This window comes from Erythrolamprus reginae, chromosome 4, assembly GCF_031021105.1.
Source record: "Erythrolamprus reginae isolate rEryReg1 chromosome 4, rEryReg1.hap1, whole genome shotgun sequence".
NCBI classification, from domain to species: domain Eukaryota; kingdom Metazoa; phylum Chordata; class Lepidosauria; order Squamata; family Dipsadidae; genus Erythrolamprus; species Erythrolamprus reginae.
In genome coordinates, this window is record NC_091953.1 from 576,403 (window position 1) to 597,316 (window position 20,914).

The window sequence follows — 20,914 nt, forward strand, 5'->3', positions numbered from 1 at the left end:
CCAGCGGTTTTCTGCCGGTTCTGTAGGCCCAGTGCAAACCGGGAGGAACCCACCTCTGATGGGACCCCACCTGAAGACCTGCAGAAGAGAACAGGGCACAAAGAGCTGCAGACAGAGGCTCCGAGAAGAGGAGAGAAGAATGGCTTTATCTTTGGGCCTTCGCGGATGAAGAACTGGGGAAAACACCTGGAGCTTGGAAGTTACATATGCCGACAGCAGCAGGAACAGTGCTGCACCTACAGGGAAGGGCGGCCAAGAAACCAAATAGGTAAATACATACATACATATATACATGCATACGTACGTACATACATACTCCCTGCACAAGAATGGAAGGCGACCCAGTAGATCCACAAGGACTGAATGTAAACCTGCCTGGGATAAACATCGATCCATCTTAAGATAAAACACAGGAAATAGTAGAAGGGCAGACGAGATGGACCATGAGGTCTTTTTCTGCCGTCAGTCTTCTAGGTTTCTGTGTTTCTATTCCCACAATGGATGAAGGGTTGCAGAAGCTGATGAAGCTCCGAGTCTTCGGAGAGGGGTGGCATACAAATCTAATATATTATTATTATTATTATTATTATTATTATTATTATTATTATTATTATTAAGGCAGCAGAGACGGCTAAACTTTGACTAAAGGAAATGACACAATTACCTTTGTTTCTACTTCAAAAATGCTTTTGGATTTGGGGCAGGATGAAAAATGAAACGTTGATTATGGGTTTGGCTAATTAAATGGTTCGTTGCTGTAGAAAGTTATCTTGTGGTTTATGATGGTTGTACTTTATGATCATGGTTTATCACTTGCTGTTTCTATTCCTCTTCCACTGGGTTTCCAAAGCCTGAGAAGGTTCCACAGTGGGAGGATGGTGTCCTCTTCTCTCTCCCACAATTTCCTTTCTTTTCCAATTCATTTTTTTAAAAAATAGTTTTTATTAAATTTCTCTTTTTAAAAAAATACATATATCAAAAACAAAAAGACAATACAAAAATACAAAAACTACAAAAGTAACAACAAACAAAATCAGAATAATAGGTAAACTTATACTTTAAGAGAAGGAAAAATAAACTATTCTCTATTACATTTATCAATATCTGTATAATAAAATTTATATAAAGTATTTTCATTTTCTGGCTTGAATATTCGGTGTCCTTTTGTTTATCTTGGTTATTATAATCTTATCTATAAATCAACTATTTTCTTACCGCCTTATGTTGAATCTGTAATAAGTATTTAATATCCTAAAAATACTTACATTATATTATATACATTATATTACATAGATAAAAACTGACTATTATAAAATTTGGAATTGTTTTTATGAATGGCTTTCCTTTTCAATTCGATGGAACCAAAGCAAGGCTAGCGTGCCTGTGTTTAGCCAGCAGAAGACGCCGGGATCCACAGGGGGCCTGGCAAGGGGGCTCCTGGTCCCTCCAGGGGCCCAACTGCTCCTCCAGCCGTCTGGGGCTCCTCCTGCCCTCCCAGGGCCACCATCAGGGCCGGCAGGGCCGCTGGGAGAACTCTTCCGCTTCTCCCAGAAGGGAAGAACTCAGAAGCCCCAAGGAAGCCAAGGAGGAGGAGGAGGAGGGCAGAGCTTGGATTGCAGGCAAGGGTTCCACTTGGTCGGTCCAAGAAGGCCATAAAGTCCTCTTCTTTCGTGGAAGGCCACCGCTTGTGCTGCTCAAAGGGGCCCTGGAGATGCCGGACCCCCACACTGAAGGACCCCCACCAGCTGCCTGGGCCTGGTGAGTGTTCAACCCCCCAGAAGCAGAAATTCGAGCATCCTGTTTGCTGGCATGGTTGGTTTCCTGCTTCAGTTCCTAAAATAGGTAGCCAGCGTTTGTCTGTTTTTCAGGGGACAGGGATAATTTTATTTATTTATTAGAGTTGGAAGGGGCCTTGTAGGTCATCTGGTCCAACCTCCCACTCAAGGAGGAGACCCTACCCCATTTCAGACAAATTTCCATCCAATCTCCCCTTGAAAGTCCCCAGTGTTGGAGCTCTCACCACCTCTGCAGGCAACATCTCTTCCATCGGTCGATTGTTCTCACTGTCAGGAAGTTCTTCATAATGTCCAGGTTGAATCTCTCCTTGGTCAGCTTCCACCCGTTGTTCCTGGTCTGGCCTTCTGGTGCTTTGGACAATAGCCTGGCCCCCTCCTCTCTGGGGCAGCCCCTCAAGTATTGGAACACGGCAATCGTGTCTCCCCTGGTCCTTCTCTTTGCTAGACTGTCTGTGCTCATGCAACAATGGTTGGTTGGCAGAATTGGGTACGTAGGGTTGAATGAAAAGAAGGACTCAGGGAGACAGGATAGCACTGTTCCAATATCTGAGGGGCTGCCATAGAGAGGAGGGGGTCCACATTCTCCAAAGCAGAAGAAGGCAGGGCAAGAAGCAACGGGGGGAAATTCTAACCAAGCCGAGAAGAACGGGGCGGGGGGGGGGAGATATCATGTAAACATTTAAATACATGAAAGGGTTAAATAAGGTTCAGGAGGGAAGAGTTTTTAGTAGGAAAGTGAACCCAAAAACAAGGGGGCACAATCTGAGGTCACTTGGGGGAAAGATCAGAAGCAATGTGAGAAAATATTATTTTACTGAAAGAGGAATAGATGCTTGGAACAAACCTCCCGCAAATGTGGTTGGTCAATCCATAGTCACTGAATTGAAACCTGCCTGGGATAAATACAGATCCATCCTAAGATAAAATACAAAAAATAGTATAAGGGCAGACTAGATGGACCAGGAGGTCTTTTTCTGCCGTCCATCTTCTAGGTTTCTAGGTTTCAACCTGGAATTGAGGAGAAACTTCCAAACAGTGGGAATAATCAGCCAGTGCAACAGCTTGTAGCTTCCCATCACTGGAGGGTTGGAAGAAGATGTTGGACAGCCATGTGTCCGGGGCTGCCTGGGGCTCCCTGGTTGAGCAGAGGGGGGGCTGGGAGACCTCTAAAGGTCCCTCCCAACTCCTTTGTTCTACTACTCACTTGTAAAGTTGCCCCTTTGATCCCCACACTTCCCAAAGTGCACGGCTGCCACCCGGAGTCCAGAATTGCCCCCTTCTTTCAAAGCGCTTCCAAGCTTCTGCTGACAGGACCAGTCCAGTGTTCAATTTAATTTAATTTACAACTACCATGGCCAAATCATATGAATGTTTTGTATGCATGTGGTTATGATTGGTTAATTTATTGGGGTTTTTTTAATGAGGGTTTTATAATTTTTTTAAAATTTTAAATTTGACTTCTTATTGTTTTGTATTTATATTGCTGTTGTAAGCCACCCTGAGTCCTTCAGGATTGGACGGCATAGAAGTCAAATTAATTTAATAATTTAATTTAATTTAATTTAATTTAATTTAATTTAATTTAATTTAATTTAATTTAATTTAATTTATTTTAATTTAATTTAATTTAATTTAATTTAATTTAATTTAATTTAATTTTTAATTTATTTTATTAAATTTATAAGCCACCCAGCTCTGCTTGGACTCTGGGTGGGGAGTCTGAGAGTGAGGAGAGTCCTGGGTGGTGGTCTCTGGGCTTGGTTGCGTTCTTGTAGACGTTGGATGTTCTCAGTGATGGATGACAACGGAGGACGTTAACTGGTGTGGGCGATGAGACGTCTGAACGAGAACAGCCGGGCTCAGAGAGAAGCTTCCTTTCAGCCCTGACCGACAAAGGGTTCTTGGCTTCCTGCAGCTCTGAGCCTCCTCATCTAACAGCTCACTTTAATTTTAAATTTTTTTAATTTTGTCCAATACACAATAATACACAATGAGGGTAGCAGAGGACACCTACAATGGGAAAAAAGAAAAGGAATTTAGAGAAGGGATAGAAGAGAGAGTGTAGGATGAGATAAATCAATGAGAGAATAGAAGAAAGATACAGGGATAGAAGAGAAGATATATGGGGTATAGGAGAGACAGTAGAACAGGGGACAGAAGGCACTCTAGGGCACTTATGCACGCCCCCTTACTCACCTCTTAGGAACCTGGAGAGGTCAACCGTGGACAGTCTAAGGGTAAAGTGTTGGGGGTTAGGGGTTGACACTACGGAGTCCATTAGTGAGTTCCACGCTTCGACAACTCGATTGCAAAAGTCCTATTTTTTACAGTCAAGTTTGGAACAGTTAATATTAAGCTTGAATCTGTTGTGTGCTCGTGTGTTGTTGTGGTTGAAGCTGAAGTAATCGTTGACAGGCAGGACGTTGCAGCATATGATCTTGTGGGCAATACTTACATCTTGTTTAAGGTGTCTTAGTTCTAAGCTTTCTAGGCCCAGGATTGAAAGTCTAGTCTCGTAGGGTATTCTGTTTCGAGTGAAGGGCTCTTCTGGTGAAGTATCTCTGGACGTTTTTGAGGGTGTTAATGTCCGAGATGTGGTGTGGGTTCCAGACAGATGAGCTGTATTCTAGGATGGGTCTGGCGAAAGTTTTGTAAGCTCTTTCTCAACTAAAAGCCACAGGCAACCAGGCACCACGTAAATGCTACACATAGCTCAGTACATGCGTCCTGGAGAGAGAGAGAGAAAGAGAGAGACAGAGAGAGAGACAGAGAGAGAGAGAGACAGAGAGAGAGGTCCCCCGAGGATGGGCCCCAGTGCGAACCTTGAAACCTTGGAAGACTGAAGCTCCTTTGGTCCCAGTGACCGACTTCATCCTCTGTCTCTTTCTGTTTTAATTGACAGGTGCCATGGTCTTCAGTGAAGCTGAAGTGGCCAAAGTGACGGGTGTGTTTCACATGATCTGGACGATGGGCAACCTGACCTCCTCCTGGTCTTTGATCTTTGTGCTGCAAGGCATCCCAGGGCTGGAGGCCTACCACCAGTGGTTCTCCGTGGCCGTCTGCACCAGCTACGTGGTCATCATTGCTGGGAATTCTATCATTTTACTAATCATAGTATCTGAACCGGCCCTACACAGGCCCATGTACTTCTTCCTCTGCATGCTGTCCACGATTGACTTGGCAGCCACGACCTCCACGTTGCCCAAGATGCTTTCCATCTTCTGGTTCCAGGCGAGTGAGATCCACATGGACACCTGCTTGGCCCAGATGTTCTTCGTCCATGCTTTGTGCATGATGGAGTCAGCGGTGCTCCTGGCCATGGCCGTGGATCGCTACGTGGCCGTCTGCTTCCCTCTCAGGTACAACTCTCTCTTCACCGGCTCCCTTGCGGCCAAGATGGGGGTGGCAGCTGTGGTCCGGGGGACACTGCTGATGTGCCCGTGTCCCATCCTAATCCAGAGGCTGTCCTTCTGTCGCACCAACGTCATCCACCACACCTACTGTGAGCACATGGCGGTGGTGAAGCTGGCCTGCGGAGACACCAGGGTCAACAGCATCTATGGGCTCAGCGTGGCCTTGGTGGTCATCGGGGGAGACCTTCTATGCATTGGCCTCTCCTACGTCTTCATCGTCCGCACGGTGCTGCGCCTCTCCTCCAGCGAGGCCAGGGCGAAAGCGTTCGGCACCTGTGGGTCCCACCTCTGTGTCATCGCACTCTCCTACAGCCCAGCACTCTTCTCCTTTTTCACCCACCGCTTCGGCCACCACGTGGCTGCCCACGTCCACATCCTGCTGGCCAACTTCTACCTCCTCGTCCCTCCGATGCTGAACCCCATTGTGTATGGAGTGAGGACCAAGGAGATTCGGGGACAGGTCCTCAGAGTCTTCCTCCCCAACAGGGCCCTGGTCAAATCCAGATCGGTCTGAATCGGATCCCCAGATCGGCCCTCCTCCCTCTTTGCCGCAGCTAGACATGGGGATCCGTTGGGGATCCAGTGCTTGTAGGCCGCCCTGATGCCTCAGCTATAAGGTGGACTCGTGGCTCTTAACTAGAGGTTCACTAAAACAGTGTTTCCCAACCATGGCAACTTGAAGATATTTGGACTTCAACGCCCAGAATGCCCCAGCCAGTGGACGCTGGCTAGGGAATTCTGGGAGTTGAAGTCCAAATATCTTAAAATATCCAAATATCTAAAGCATGCAGGTAATAGTTGGCAAAACTGCTTTGGCTACTAAGGTGCCAAAATGTATAATAACCAGATTTAGAACTTAAATTTTCTCCATTAACCTTGATCGCTTATGCCAGGAACTAAAATAATAATATAATAATTTATTAGATTTGTATGCCACCCCCCTCCGAGGACTCTTGCGAGTAAGAGAGGAATAGAAGTGGAGGAAGAAAGGGTCAGGTGTCCAGGGCGGGTCCCTTGGTTTGTGCTCCAATCCTGCTTGGGATGAGCTCAGACGGAGCTGGGCGGATCCAGCGCAGGAGAACCAAGGGGGCCTCTGGGCCACGTCTGGGTCCTAATGCTTCCCGTGGAGACGGTCACGGAGAAAACGTCCACCAGTCGCCACCAAAAGTGATGAGAAAGTTAAGCTTTAACTGCTGTGCAGCAACTCACAATTGACCCAGCCATTCTTATGGAAAAGATGAGATAAGAAAGCGGACAAACTGTTGGAGACCCCAACCCATGGCCATAACTGTCATCTTCAGAAGATGCTCCTCTCTTCCACAATTCTTGGACCATCCCTGGCCTGCGTGGGGCAAGTGGACGCACGTGTCCGCGTAGGAAACGGTGAATAATAAAGCTTGTGTAGGTTGGCAGAGATTCTATGCGTGTTTTGTGTCCCCTGAAACCTCATCACAGCTTCTGATCCCGAATTCTTCTGCCTCCACTGAAAGTGAGTCACTCGAAAGGAAGGAATGACGGACGGGAGGAGCGCCTGCCAGTCTCCCTTCCTTTGGGGCGGGTGTTCCACACAGGTGGGCTGCTAAGGGGGAACGGTGACGCGTGCTCACCCCCATGGCTCTGAGTGGTAGCAGAGTCCAGCTCCATTTTGCTTCTGCACCTGTGCAGGTAGCAAAGTCGCACGCGGAGACACAGGTACACCTGTGTTTTGGCACATTCTTTTGGCTTCTGCGTTTGCAGAAAAAATGCACCAAAACACATGCGCACCTGTTTCTCCGTGCATGATTTTGCTACCTGCACAGGTGCAGTAGCAAAATCGCCCTGGACTCTGCTGCCCCTCAGAGCCCCGGGGTCAAGCAAGCGTCACCGTCCCACCTTAGCAGCCCAGCTCTGGTGCTCCACCATTTTACTGGAAGAGTTTGCCATGTTATGTTTGGTAACATCTGCACGTTCTTGATAGCACCTCATGGAAGACTGGGTGTTGTCCTGTAACTCCCCAGCCCAGCTCTGGATTCCTTTTACCCAGTGCAATTTGAAGCAATGTATTTATTTAGCACATGGCAATGATAGGTCAGCCAGGATAGACTCCCGGGTTACTCCAGGGTGGTTGCTTGGCTGCCTGGTATCCGTTCAGTTCTGGCTTCTGCTCTATCCACTGGGCATCACGGGGGATGAACTCAGAACAGCTAAGGGCATTCAATAGCCTCCTCAACTGGGGCTTTTGCCTCCCTCAACTTGGTTAAGGAGTGTGCAGAGTGACCTCCGAGTTGTCAAAGACACACACACACAGAGGAAACGTGGAGGCCAGGCCTAGCAGGTATCCAGCTGAGATACGAGTAATGGTTCAGTAATATGGAGTCTACGGAGAGGGGCGGCATACAAATCTGATAAATAAAATAAAATACAATTCAGATGCATTAAGTGTATAAAATATTATTTATTTTAGCAAATATCTTAGTTGTGAACAGTCCTAGTCATAAACAGTCAATACACATACAAAAACTATAAGCCTTACTTGTTCAGCTTACAAATACATAAACCAGCATTTAACACACATAGTTCTTACTACAGCAGTCACAGAGAACATAACATAAATAGCAGAGAGAGAGAGGGAGGGAGAGAGAGAGAGAGAGAGAGAGAGAACTATGCCACTGGCTCCCTTTCGTGGTCATCTGTAACATTAACTCTTAAAGCAATAGTGTTTTCAACACTTGTAAGCATACATTGTTGGTTTGTTTTATGTATTGCCAAATCCAACTAGTTATGTATGTACATAGTACTAACCAACTTGGGGAAGGTTCAGCACTGGCTGGATTCACTGTACTGCACGAAACACTATTATTTTCCCACCAAAATGGTACTTGTTTTTCTACTTGCTGTAACATGCCAGGTTGGCTGAAGCAGAGTCAAGTACTTGGGGCTCATCCCGTCCTGCGGTGCTGGGACTTGAACCCCTGGAGCACAGATTCTCCTCCAGTATGTTCAAGCCACGACTCCACCACGTCTCATTTGAATCAATAATCAAACGTTCGGCTGTGGGGTTTTGTGTTTATCCTCCCCACAGAAAAATCAGGCCCAGCAATCAAAATGTAAACAGTAAAGGATTCCAGATTTCTCTGCCCTAAAATAGATCAAAGTGTTGACTGCATCCCTGAGATCAGAAGACGTGCAGCACATCTGGGCACGGGAGTCTAGTGAAGAGGGGGGACAGGGGGGGACAGGGCAGCAGTCTTCAGATACCCGAGGGGCTGCCATAGAAAGGAGGGGGCCAGGCTATTGTCCAAAGCCCCAGGGGGACAGACCAGGAGCAGCGGATGGAAGCTGACCAAGGAGAGATTCAACCTGGAAACAAGGAGGAACTTTCTAGCGGTGAGAGCCATCAACCGGTTGGTCAGCCTTCCTGCGGAGGGTATGAAGGCCCCAACACTCGACGCATTCAAGAGGAGATTGGGTGGACATTTGTCCGGAGTGGCACAGGGTCTCCTGCACCACCAGGGGGCTGGACTAGCAGACCTACAAGTCCCTTCCAACTTTAGTAAAGTAAACAAAAAATAAATAATAAATAAAAGAATAATACAGATGACCAGAAGACTACCTCCATGCCATGTCCCCCCATATTTCTCTCTCACACACACACACATACACACACACACACTAAAGCACAGGGACTCAACCCCAACCCACCCTTCCTATGCAAAGAAAAGGGGAACAGCTAAGTTTTAATTGTTTATGGACAGTCAGTAAGATGGACACAGAGTGGCCCCCTGAGGGAAGGTCATCCCAAGGGCAGGGGACGCACAGGAAAATGGCAGGGCTTCTCCCACCTTTAGGGCCACTTTACAGTCATTCAAAGTTACAACTGACACTCTGAAACTATCTATGTCCAAGGAAGGAGGGAGGGAGGGAAGGAAGGAAGGAAGGAAGGAGAGAGGGAGATGCTTCAGCAACAACTTAGTGAGGCCAAGAGTAGATAGTCCAGATGAACTGGACTATGAACGGCAGCACTTCTGTTAGTACTATGTACACAGCAGTTGGGTTGGCAATATATAAACAAACTAACAAGGTATGCTTAAATGTATTGAAACACTATAACTTTAAGAGTTAGTGTTGGAGATGGCCACAAGAGGGAGCCAGAAGCATGATTCTCTCTGTGTTATTTCTGTTTGGTATTGCTGATTCATTGTGACTGCTGTAGTAAGAACTATGTGTTCAATGATAGTTTATGTATTTGTAAGCTGTACATGTAAGCTGTAACAAGTATTGTTAATGTATTGAAAGCTATTAACTGATTTGACCATGTATGACTGGACTGTTTAACTTGACTACAATATTTGTCAAAGTAAACACTATTTTATACACTTTAATGTATCTGGTTTATATGACTGAACCATTTATTCATAACTCCTGACTCTCTGCTGGATCTCTGCAGGAACTCCATGTTTTTCCTTTGCGCATGTACAGGGCATCCTTGATAACCCAGGGGTGGCTCTGCACACTCCTCAACAACTTCCTTCCCCTGGGAGGCTGCACGAGGTGCCTGAGCTGAGGTCCAGGGCTGGGAGAGCCAAGGCCCAACCCTCCGTCCCCATGGATCCCCTCCCCGTCTTGGCTGAAGACTCCCAGGGGCCTCATCCCAGCCACCACCTCCCTTATAAGCCCTCAGCAGCAACTCAGGTTGCCACCGTCACCCGGCATCGATCGATCTCCTCCAAAGAAGAAGGGATGGACTTTCCCCTCCTGGCCTCCCACGCAGCACCTGCACACGGCCTGGCTTGGAGGAGAGACAAGACTCCCTTGAAGAAGACTCGCCTTGGTGCTCTGAAGTAGACAACGTCCCACCAGGTAAAGAAATCAGGGAGAGGCCGTGCTGCTTCGGGGACAATCTCCTGCCCGAAGGAGGAATTAGGGGAGGTCAACAGCAGGATGTTCCAGAACTGCAGAGTTACATAGAAACATAGAAGACTGAGGGCAGAAAAAGACCTCATGGTCCATCTAGTCTGCCCTTCTACTATTTCCTGTATTTTATCTTAGGATGGATCTATGGTTATCCCAGGCAGTTTTATATTCAGTGACTGTGGATTTACCAAGTATCTACAACTCTTTCGGTCAAATAATATTTTTTCACGTGGCTTCTGATCTTTTCCCCAAATGACCTCAGATTGTGTCCCCTTGTTCTTGGGTTCACTTTCCTATTAAAAACACTTCCCCCCTGGACCTTATTTAACCCTTTAACATATTTAAATGTTTCGATCATGTCCCCCTCTTTCCCTTCTGTCCTCCAGACTGTACAGATGGAGTCCATGAAGTCTTTCCTGATAGGTTTTATGCTTAAGACCTCCCACCCTTTTTGCAGCCCGTCTTTGGACCTGTTCAATTTGATCCATCTCTTTTTGTACGCGAGGTCTCCAGAACTGGACACAGTATTATTCCAGATGGGGTCACTGGTTTCCTCTGCAAAGAAGGACCATCTCAAGAAGGTGCTGTGACCATTGAGCCTTTTTCACAGAGGCCGATTTCCTTCCATCCCGAAGGGCGAACACGATGCAGATTGGAGGCTCGAAGCTCTCGAGCTCAGGTAGGTGAAGGAGGGCAGCGCTTGGGCCACCACAGAGGAGGAAGGAAGGGCGTCAGGAGGTCCATGAAGGGCACCGGAAGGCGCTCGCTGTGACTCGCCATGGCACCCTCTTCCCTCGCCAACGGCAGCAGGGCAGCGTTTGCCCTGGGTGGCTTTCCTGGCCTGGAGACGGCTTACGGCTGGATTGGCGTCACCGTCTTCTGCGTCTACTTGGTTGCTGTGCTGGGCAATGGCTCCGTCCTCTACGTCATCTGGGCAGAGCCCAGCTTGCACCGGCCCATGTACCAGTTCTTGGCCATGCTGGCTGCCACCGACTTGGGCCTCTGCGCCACCACCATGCCCACCGTGCTGGGCGTCCTCTGGTTCCGCCTGAGGCGGATTGGCCGCCAAGCCTGCATCGCTCAAGCCTTCCTCCTCCACTCCTTTTCCCTCATGGAGTCAGCGGTGCTGTTGGCCATGGCCATGGACCGCTTGGTGGCCATCCGCTGCCCCCTGAGGTACTCCGAGCTGCTGACCCCCCCGAGAGTTGTGCAGATGGGAGTCGCCCTCCTTCTCAGGAGCACCCTGGCCTTGCTGCCTGCCTTCTACTTCCTCGCCACATTCCCCTACCGCCCGGAGGCTGCCTTGTCCCACTCCTTCTGTCTGCACCAGGACCTGATCCGCTGGGCTTGCAGCGACACCACCTTCAACCACTGGTATCTGCTGGTCCTGATCTTCCTCAGCCTGGGCTCAGACCTCCTCTTCATCCTCCTGTCCTACAGCCTGATCCTGAAGTCCGTCCTGGGCATGGTGTCCAGCGGCCGGAGCCCCCTCAAGGCCCTGGGCACCTGTGTCTCCCACCTCTGTGCTGTCCTGGTCTTCTGTGTCCCTGCGCTCGGACTGTCCATCATCCACCGGTTTGGACAGCACGCGCCCCCCTTGGCCTACGTCCTCATGGGCAACGTCTACGTGCTCTTCCCACCGTTCATGAACCCCATAATATATAGCATGAAAACCCAGGAGATCTCTGGACGGCTCAGGAACCTCTGGAAGAGGTAGACTATGGGCAGTTACCTATTATTGCCATGACACGGGAAACCAATCTTGCTAATAAAACATTTCATTATTCTGTATTATTTAACATATAAAAATTATTTTATTCTCCATGTATTTCTATCAGCAGGTCAAACTAACCATGATTGGATTAAGAAGCTACGTGCTGGATTGAGACAGCTCCCCCCTCTTGATTAGTTTAAGGAAATAACATTGCCCCCACAATCCAGGTCCTTGTGTTTAGTATGATTGTCGGATGAATGGAAATGGTAGCTGTTTAAATTAGAATTTTTAAAAGAATTGTTTTAAATGTATTATTAGTTGGATTGATTATTATTGTTTTTCTGTTTTTGTATATGCTGTGAGCCGCCCCGAGTCCCCAGAGAGGGGCGGCATTCAAATCCAATTAATAATAATAAATAAATAAATTGTTTAAGTTTATGTTGACTTTAGGTAATTGAAGTCCTTCTGTTTGTCTAGTTAATTAAGATGCCTTCCTGGTTGTTTTAGCTCATCTGCTTAAAGGATTATGTCTCATGCCCTGCGTTAGATATTAAACCATTTACATTGTTAACTAGATTAAGTAAAGAAATTAATGTTTTATAGTTGTCTACAAAAGAATTTTGTTATAAAAATTAGGCTGTTAGCCCAAAAGAATCAGAGCTTCGTCCACCAGAAGCTGCTCCCTCGGAGAGACCAATAAAGGGCAAAGCATTCCAGAAACCATGACTCTGCGCCTGTGATTTCTACATCTCAACAGTAGCCAAGGGAAGACGTGGGACCCCAATTGACCCACCCACCCTCAGTGGGATGGAAGGCTGAGTCAACCTTGAGCCGCTGAGGATATTTGAACCGCTCACTTGCATATCTATCTACAGTCAGCTTTAGTGGCCTGCAGTGCAGCACTCGACCCACTGCTCAATTTTTTCGTTGCTTGTCATATTTACATAGATGCACCATCAATTCACCTATGGGGAGGACATCAATTTTGAAAAGATAGCGAGTATTCTGAGCAGAGTCAGGTTACAAGCGGTGTGCCACAAGGGTCTGTTCTGGGTCCTATTCTTTTTAATATGTTTGTGAGTGACATAGGGGAAGGTTTGGTAGGGAAGGTTTGCCTATTTGCCAATGACTCTAAAGTGTGCAATAGGGTTGATATTCCTGGAGGGGTCTGTAATATGGTAAATGATTTAGCTTTACTAGATAAATGGTCAAAGCAATGGAAACTGCAGTTTAATGTTTCCAAATGTAAAATAATGCACTTGGGGAAAAGGAATCCTCAATCTGAGTATTGCATTGGCAGTTCTGTGTTAGCAAAAACTTCAGAAGGGAAGGATTATGGGGTAATGGTTTCTGACAGTCTCAAAATGGGTGAGCAGTGTGGTTGGACAGTAGGAAAAGCAAGTAGGATGCTTGGCTGCATAGCTAGAGGTTTCACAAGCAGGAAGAGGGAGATTGTGATCCCCTTATATAGAACGCTGGTGAGACCCCATTTGGAATAATATTGTGTCCAGTTCTGGAGACCTCACCTACAAAAAGAGATTGATCAAATTGAAGGGGTCCAAAGACGGGCGACAAGAATGGTGGAAGGTCTTAAGCATAAAACTAATGAGGAAAGACTTCATGAACTCAATCTGTAGAGTCTGGAGGACAGAAGGAAAAGGATGGACATGATCGAAACATTTCAATATGTTCAAGGTTTAAATAAGGTCCAGGAGGGAAGTGTTTTTAATAGGGAAGTGAACCCAAGAACAAGGGGACACAATCTGAAGTTAGTTGGGGGGGAAATCAAAAGCAACATCAGAAAATATTATTTTACTGAAAGAGTAGTAGATCCTTGGAACAAATTTCCAGCAGACGTGGTTGGTCAATCCACAGGAACTGAATTTAAACATGCCTGGGATAAACATAGATCCATCCTAAGATAAAAATACAGGAAATAGTATAAGGGCAGACTAGATGGACCAGGAGGTCTTTTTCTGCCGTCAATCTTCTATGTTTCTATGTTTCTATAGCAATGTACTAAAGTTGTAATCAAATTCTCTGAACTGAGTTTAATCTTCTTCTAGAAACATAGAAGATTGATGGCAGAAAAAGACCTCCTGGTCCATCTAGTCTGCCCTTACACTATTTCCTGTATTTTATCTTACAATGGATATATGTTTATCCCAGGCATGTTTACATTCAGTTCCTGTGGATTAACCAACCACGCCTGCTGGAAGTTTGTTCCAAGCATCTATGACTCTTTCAGTAAAATAATATTTTCTCATGTTGCTTCTGATCTTTCCCCCAACTCACCTCAGATTCTGCCACCTTGTTCTTGGGTTCACTTTCCTATTAAAAACACTTCCCTCCTGTCCCTTATTTAACCCTTTCACGTATTTAAATGTTTCGATCATGTCCCCCCTTTCCCTTCTGTCCTCCAGACTAGACAGATGGAGTCCATGAAGTCTTTCCTAATAAGTTTGATGCTTAAGACCTCCCACCATTTTTGTAGCCCGTCTTTGGACCTGTTTAATTTTATCAATATCTTTTTGTAGTTGAGATTTCCAGAACTGGACACAGTATTATTCCAAATGGGGTCTCACCAGCGCTCTATACAATGACAAACACAAGGTCCTTTTTCTTACATTCAAATTTTATTTGCAAATTAATTTATTTATTTATTTGTTTGTTTGTTTGTTTGTTTGTTTGTTTGTTTCTTTATTTGATTCTACCTCTCTGCCCCCAACCCCCTGGGGCTCAGGGCAGCTACTTTTCTCATGTATGGTGTCCACTGAAAATTGCATTTTATTTCGTTGTATGAGGCGCAATGACAATAAAGTAAACTTAAACATGGAACCAAGCTGGTGCCTGAGAGACACTCTATCCCCGTGCCCACAACTCCTTCTGCTGCCAATGGGCCATGTGGGTCTGCCGAGGCTCCGTCTTCAGGGCCAGCAATGCTACAGGGAGAGATCTCCAGCCTCCCCGTCCCCCTGGTCTCTGGGGATCTGCTTAGATGGTCTCCTGTGGAGATCCAAGAGGTTTCCTTCAGCTCGTGGTCTGCTGCTGTGCCATCCGGGAACCCCAGAGCGTCTCCGAGAGGGCTAGGCTTAAAACCCAAAGAACCAGAACAGCAGAGAAGGAGGCTGAGCTTGGATGCCAGGCAAGGATCTCGCTTGGGCTGGTCAAGCCGGCACAGACTCCATCCTCACAGAAGGTGCCACACTGGTGTCACACAAAGGCTGCCCTGGACGGATGGACAACCAGCCCCTAGTCCAGAAGGCTCTTTCTGCTTGGTGAGTTTTTCAAGCTCAACGGCCTTCGGATGCAACAATTCACACATCACGTTTGCTCGGATGGTTGTTTGCTAGGGGTGGATGGTCCAGTTCCAAAATCCATAGGCAACATTTTTAATCCCTGAGAAATGCTTGGTGCTCCCTGAACTTACTTGCAAATATCTCATTCTCCAACTAGGTCACATTCTCAGTGCTGCCAAGGTTGGCGTTTGCTTCTTCTTCACATACAGCAGCTGCTCTGTCGATGTTTCCTACTTCCTAGTTCCTTGGATACTGTTTTCCGCTTAATTGTTTGTCTGGTGTTTATTTCTGCTTCTCTGAGTATTGGTTGCTAGAGAGGACATGTCTTTGGCTTAGAATTGTTATTGTCTCTTTTGAATGGCGTTGTGTACATGTGGTTTATCTGTATGTGTCCTTTGATGGCTGCTTTGTCTGAATGACAGCCTTCAAGGAATTCCCCAGCGCTTCTGGCCTGCCATGATTACAGTTGAAGCTGCAATTGAGTCTCTCACTGTGTTGCCACATTAAGGACTTTTGTGTGTGTCTTCTGACTGTTATTTGGAATTCATCTTTCTGTTCTGCTAGTTTTTTCCCTCTCTGTTCTCCATAGAGACTGCTGTACTCCTTACACTGTACGTTGTAGAAGTCTTCTCTTTTTTCTTCAAGGACTACTGGGTCTTTAATAAATGTATTGGTTTATTTAAAATATGCTGCTCAAAAAAATAAAGGGAACACTCAAATAACACATCCAAGACCCGAATGAATGAAATATTCTCAATGAATATTTCATTTGCACAATTATTCCATTTGCATAGCAGCAGGTGAAATTGACTGTCAATCAGTGTTGCTTCCTAAGTGGACAGTTTGATTACACAGATGTTTGATTTACTTGAAGTTATATTCTGTTTTTTAAGTGTTCCTTTTATTTTATTTTTTGAGCAGTGTCTTGCAGTTGGTTTGCATGCTACGGTGATGCCCTGAACCTATTCTTGGATATTTTGTCCCTATGGCAGTGTGACCCTCATGCTGGCTGTGCTGCAGTGTGGTGAGTGGTTCGGCCCTTGTCTTTCATGTCTGCAATCAAAGAAACAAACAAGCTCAGAGAGCATCAAGGACTCCACAACTGAATCCTGAGATTCACCGATTCTCTTCTCTTTCAATTGTTTTGTAAAATTGCACCTGGAATTCTCTCCGCTTCTTCCCGCTACTGTGAGACCAGAGCTGCCCACTTCTTTTGAAGTCCTTCCTAGCTTCTGCTGGAGAGAAGGGCCTGGTGCAGAGACAGCCCCATAGAATAACATAGAGCAAGACCCACGGAAGGACCTTGACAGACTTGAACAATGGGCACTAACAAAATAATATTCAGTATTGAAAAAAGTCAGGTTCCACATTAATGCAAAAAAAAAAAATCACACAGGTACAGTATTTGTGGTACCTTGCTCAACAGTAGCAACAGTGAGAGGGACCTTGGAGTCCTGGTGGACAACCATTGAAATAGGATCCAGCCGTGTGCAGCAGCTGCCAAAAAACCCAACCCAGTTCCAGGCTGCATCAACAGAGGAACGGAATCAAGATCACCTGAAGTGTTAATACCACTTTACAAGGCCTTGGTAAGGCCACACCTGGAATACTGCATTCAGTTTTGGTTGCCACAATGCAAAAAGGATGTTGAGACTCTAGAAAGAGTGTAGAGAAGAGCAACAAAGATGATTAGGGGACTGGAGGCTAAAATCTATGAAGAATGGTTGCAGGAACTGGACACGGCTAGTTTAAGGAAAAGAAGGACCAGGGGAGACAGGATAGCAGCCTTCCAGTATCTCAGGGGTTGCCACAAAGAAGAGGGAGTCAAGCTATTCTCCAAAGCACAACAAGAAGCAGTGGATGGAAACTAACCAAGCAGAGAAGCAACTTAGAACTAAGGAGAAAATTCCTGACAATCAGAACAATTAATCCGTGGAACAGAAGTGGCCTCCAGAAGTTGTGAATGCCCAACACTGGATGTTTTTAAGCAGATGTTGGAGAACCATCTGTCTGAAGTGGTGTGTAGGGTTTCCTGCCTAAGCAGGGGGTTGGACTAGAAGACCTCCAAGGTCCCTTCCAACTCTGTTGTTGTTGTTGTTGTTGTTGTTATTATTACCTATACAGTGTTGCAGGAGGTTTCCTGCAGCTCCCAGAACTTTTCCATCTCTCTTTTTCTGCTTTGATTGCCAGGTGCCATGGTCTTCAGTGAAGCTGGCGTCCAAAGTAGTTGGTGCAACTCTGATGATCTGAATGATGGGCAATTTGACCTTCTCTTGTCCTTCTTTCTTTGTGTTGCAAGGCGTCCCAGGGCTGGAGGTCTATCACCTGTGGTTCTCAGCCATCGTCTGCGCTTGCTATGGGGCGATTATTGCTGGGAACGGCCTCATTCTGCTGGTGGTTGTGCTAAAACAAACCCTCCACAAGCCCATGTTCTACCTCCTCTGCATGCTGTCTACCACCGAATTAGTCACATCGACTTCCACGCTGCCCAAGATGCTTTCCATCTTCTGGTTTCGAGCGAGGGAGATCCAGGTTGACAGCTGCCTGGCCCAGATGTTCTTCATCCATGGTTCAGGCATTGTCCGGTCAGCAGTGCTCCTGGCCATGGCCGTGGATCGCTACGTGGCCGTCTGCTTCCCTCTCAGGTACAGCTCTCTCTTCACCGGCTCCCTTGCGGCCAAGATGGGGGTGGCGGCTGTGGTCCGGGGGACACTGCTGATGTGCCCGTGTCCCATCCTGATCCGGAGGCTGTCCTTCTGTCGCACCAACGTCATCCACCACACCTACTGTGAGCACATGGCGGTGGTGAAGCTGGCCTGCGGAGACACCAGGGTCAACAGCATCTATGGGCTCAGCGTGGCCTTGCTGGTCATCGGGGGAGACCTTCTATGCATTGGCCTCTCCTACGTCTTCATCGTCCGCGCGGTGCTGCGCCTCTCCTCCAGCGAGGCCAGGGCGAAAGCGTTCGGCACCTGTGGGTCCCACCTCTGTGTCATCGCGCTCTCCTACAGCCCGGCACTCTTCTCCTTTCTCACCCACCGCTTCGGCCACCACGTGGCTGCCCACGTCCACATCCTGCTGGCCAACCTCTACCTCCTCGTCCCTCCGATGCTGAACCCCATTGTGTACGGAGTGAGGACCAAGGAGATTCGGGAACAGGCCCTCAGAGTCTTCCTCCCCAACAGGGCCCTGGTCAAATCCAGATCGGTCTGAATCGGATCCCCAGATCGGCCCTCCTCCCTCTTCTCCTCTTAGCCACAGCTAGACATGGGGATCCGTTGGGGATCCAGTGCCTGTAGGTTGGTGATCAGCTGCATGGTAGACTTTCCTAGAGGTCCAGCGGTGGATGGAGGAACTGCTTTAGCTACCAGAGATGTCCAAATGTAGAATCACCAGATTTGGAACTTAACTTCCTCCAGTCTCTTAGCTTGTTTGTGCCAGGAGTGATTGAAAGATTTCAGTAGAATTGTGCAGAGTGGACAGAGGGATTTGTGCTCACGTGCTGCTTGTGTTGAGGAATTAGACAAACACAACAAGAGCCGGTCTGGGGTCTAGCGCCCAGAGGTCACAATTGCTGCAGAGAAAAAGACCGTCAAGGTCAGAGCAGGAGCAGAGAATTGCCAGCGGTAAGAAGGTCAACAGTCCTCTGCCATATAGCAAGTCACAACTGACCAGCAACATGTCAAGAGGTGAGAAGGGATCTATGGGGGATGCGTCTGTGAAAGGAACCAATCCATGCAGGCCACTGTCATTCGCAGGGCGTCCCTCTCTTCCCCCGATCCCTTAAATCCCCTGCAGCCCAATGTTGCTTATTGACTGGTGTTGACTTCAGTGTTGGGGACCCCAGTGCCTCAGGCTTTGGACCCTGGACATCTAGGGAAACCCCACACACACGCGGTGTTCACTTTGTGACTTTCTCTACGGACTGATCTGGACTCAGCTATTGAAACTCTTTCCGGTATTTTTTCACTGTTGAGAGCCCCCCCGAGTCCTCCAGGAGTGGGCTGCATACAAGTCATATATTATTATTATTATTGTTGTTGTTGTTGTTGTTGTTGTTGTTGTTATTATTATATTTGTATGCCGCCTCTCTCCAAGGACTCAGAGCGGCTCACAACAGCTACAAAATACAATATGATACAAATCCAATATTAAAACTATTAAATAAATAAATAAATAAATAAATAAATAAATAAACAGTGTCCTTGCAGTCGGGGGTGCTGGAAAAAGCTCATCTGAGTGGAATACACACATACAATAAAAACCCATGGGAGTGGCGGGGTTGTGTGTACATTTGCTCACAAGATGCTGAAGCCGTTGTGAGTAACAAGGCCTGTGTGGGTTAGCGGAGACTTGGCCGTGTGCTCCCTCACCACAGCTCCCAATTCTGAACTCTTGAATCCCCACTGAAAGGGGGGGGGGTGATTACAAATGGGGAAATTTAAATTAAACCTTTATTACAGTCAAAGACCATCATAAGAATCTGTTTCAGATTCTTAGAATCCAAACATTTTAGTATCTCTTTGATCCTAGTAGCAGATTCTTGGGTGATGGATGCAGCCCTTGACCTTCAGCAGTTCCTTGACCACCCAGTTATAATGGGGGAGTTTGTAGCCGGTGACCCGCTTTCTGAAATGTCTTCCACAACGGCCGAGGCTCCCAGGGTCTTCACTGGAAAAGGCCCCACAAATATTCATGGTGCTATTCAGTCTGGTGTCTCCCTTGAGAATTGTTCTTATAGCAGGAGTGGACACAAGAAATGTTTAACCGCGTTTTGCATGACATGGTTTGCTAAATTTCAATTCCACACGTCACGAGTTCCTGACCTTCTATGACTTGTCACAAAGGTTTCAAAAATGCAAAAGGCCTGAAAAACAGGCAACCTACAAAACATGGAGTAGCAGCCGACCTCAAGCAGAGCTGACCCGTCCGTCAAATGGCCCCTCAGCCTCAAGGGAGTTTGTAGCTAGAGAGGGCTGGAGGAGACGCTGGGCAGCCCTGGGCCTGGTCAGTCCTCATCAGAAAAGGTCTTCTCCCATTTTGGCCTCCAGCCTTCCTCCCCCACCCCAACCCACTCCACCTTGTCCCAGTTCTACTATCTGTTGTATCTGCTGTGGTTCCTTTCCTTGACTCCTTTGCAAAGGGTGGAAACCGATCAAGGAGATCCTACCTGGAACTGAATGACCAGCAGAATGGCCTTTATTTATCTTTTCTTGTATATCCAATATTAGATTTGTTTACTGTTGTATTGTTTTTATTATTGTTGTGAGCCGCCCCGAGTCTTTGGAGAGGGGCGGCATACAAATCTAATAAATTGAATTGAATTGGCTCCAGACGTCTGAGATTGCAGAGCCTTTTTTGTCCAGAAAAGCACGGGGTCTCCTGTTTCTGCAGGGGGTTGGACTAGAAGCCCCCCAACTGCTATTCGTAGCCCTCCCACTCCTTCTTCCAAAGACCCTTCCCACTCCCCTTGCACAGGAAGCACAGGGGCACAGCACCCGCTGCAGCTTTTCCCCACGAAGCCACCAAGTTCGGTACAGCCACGTTAACACCTGCGCTCTCCAGACACAATTCAAGGGGTTGGCTATCCCCTATAAAGCCCTCCGTGGCTCAGGGCCAGGCTACCCATGGGACCTTCTCCTGCCCCCCCCCCACCTCCCAGAGACCAATAAATAAGAGAATTGGCTCCCTCCAGGTCCCGTGGACTAAGCAATGCAGGTTGGTGGGGCTGCAGGGGAGGGCCTTCTCTGTCGCTGCCCCGGCTCTATGGAACCAACTACCCCCCCCCCAAAATGTCCG

At 47.2% G+C, this 20,914-nt stretch overlaps 3 protein-coding genes across 3 annotated transcripts; all 3 read left to right on the forward strand.

Moving 5' to 3' along the window:
- Positions 1–198: 198 nt before the first annotated feature.
- On the forward strand, positions 199–5,723 carry LOC139167070 (olfactory receptor 52P1-like). Its single transcript, XM_070751499.1, has 2 exons — positions 199–268; positions 4,699–5,723. The coding sequence occupies exon 2, from the start codon at positions 4,704–4,706 to the stop codon at positions 5,721–5,723; it is 1,020 nt and encodes a 339-aa protein (XP_070607600.1). The 5' UTR covers positions 199–268; positions 4,699–4,703.
- A 5,157-nt stretch (positions 5,724–10,880) lies between these two features.
- On the forward strand, positions 10,881–11,819 carry LOC139167071 (olfactory receptor 51B6-like). The gene has a single exon (XM_070751500.1). It carries the CDS (start codon positions 10,881–10,883, stop codon positions 11,817–11,819), a length of 939 nt encoding a protein of 312 aa, XP_070607601.1.
- A 5,546-nt stretch (positions 11,820–17,365) lies between these two features.
- LOC139167072 (olfactory receptor 52P1-like) lies at positions 17,366–18,328 on the forward strand. The gene has a single exon (XM_070751501.1). The coding sequence runs from the start codon at positions 17,366–17,368 to the stop codon at positions 18,326–18,328; it is 963 nt and encodes a 320-aa protein (XP_070607602.1).
- The last annotated feature ends 2,586 nt before the right edge of the window (positions 18,329–20,914 follow it).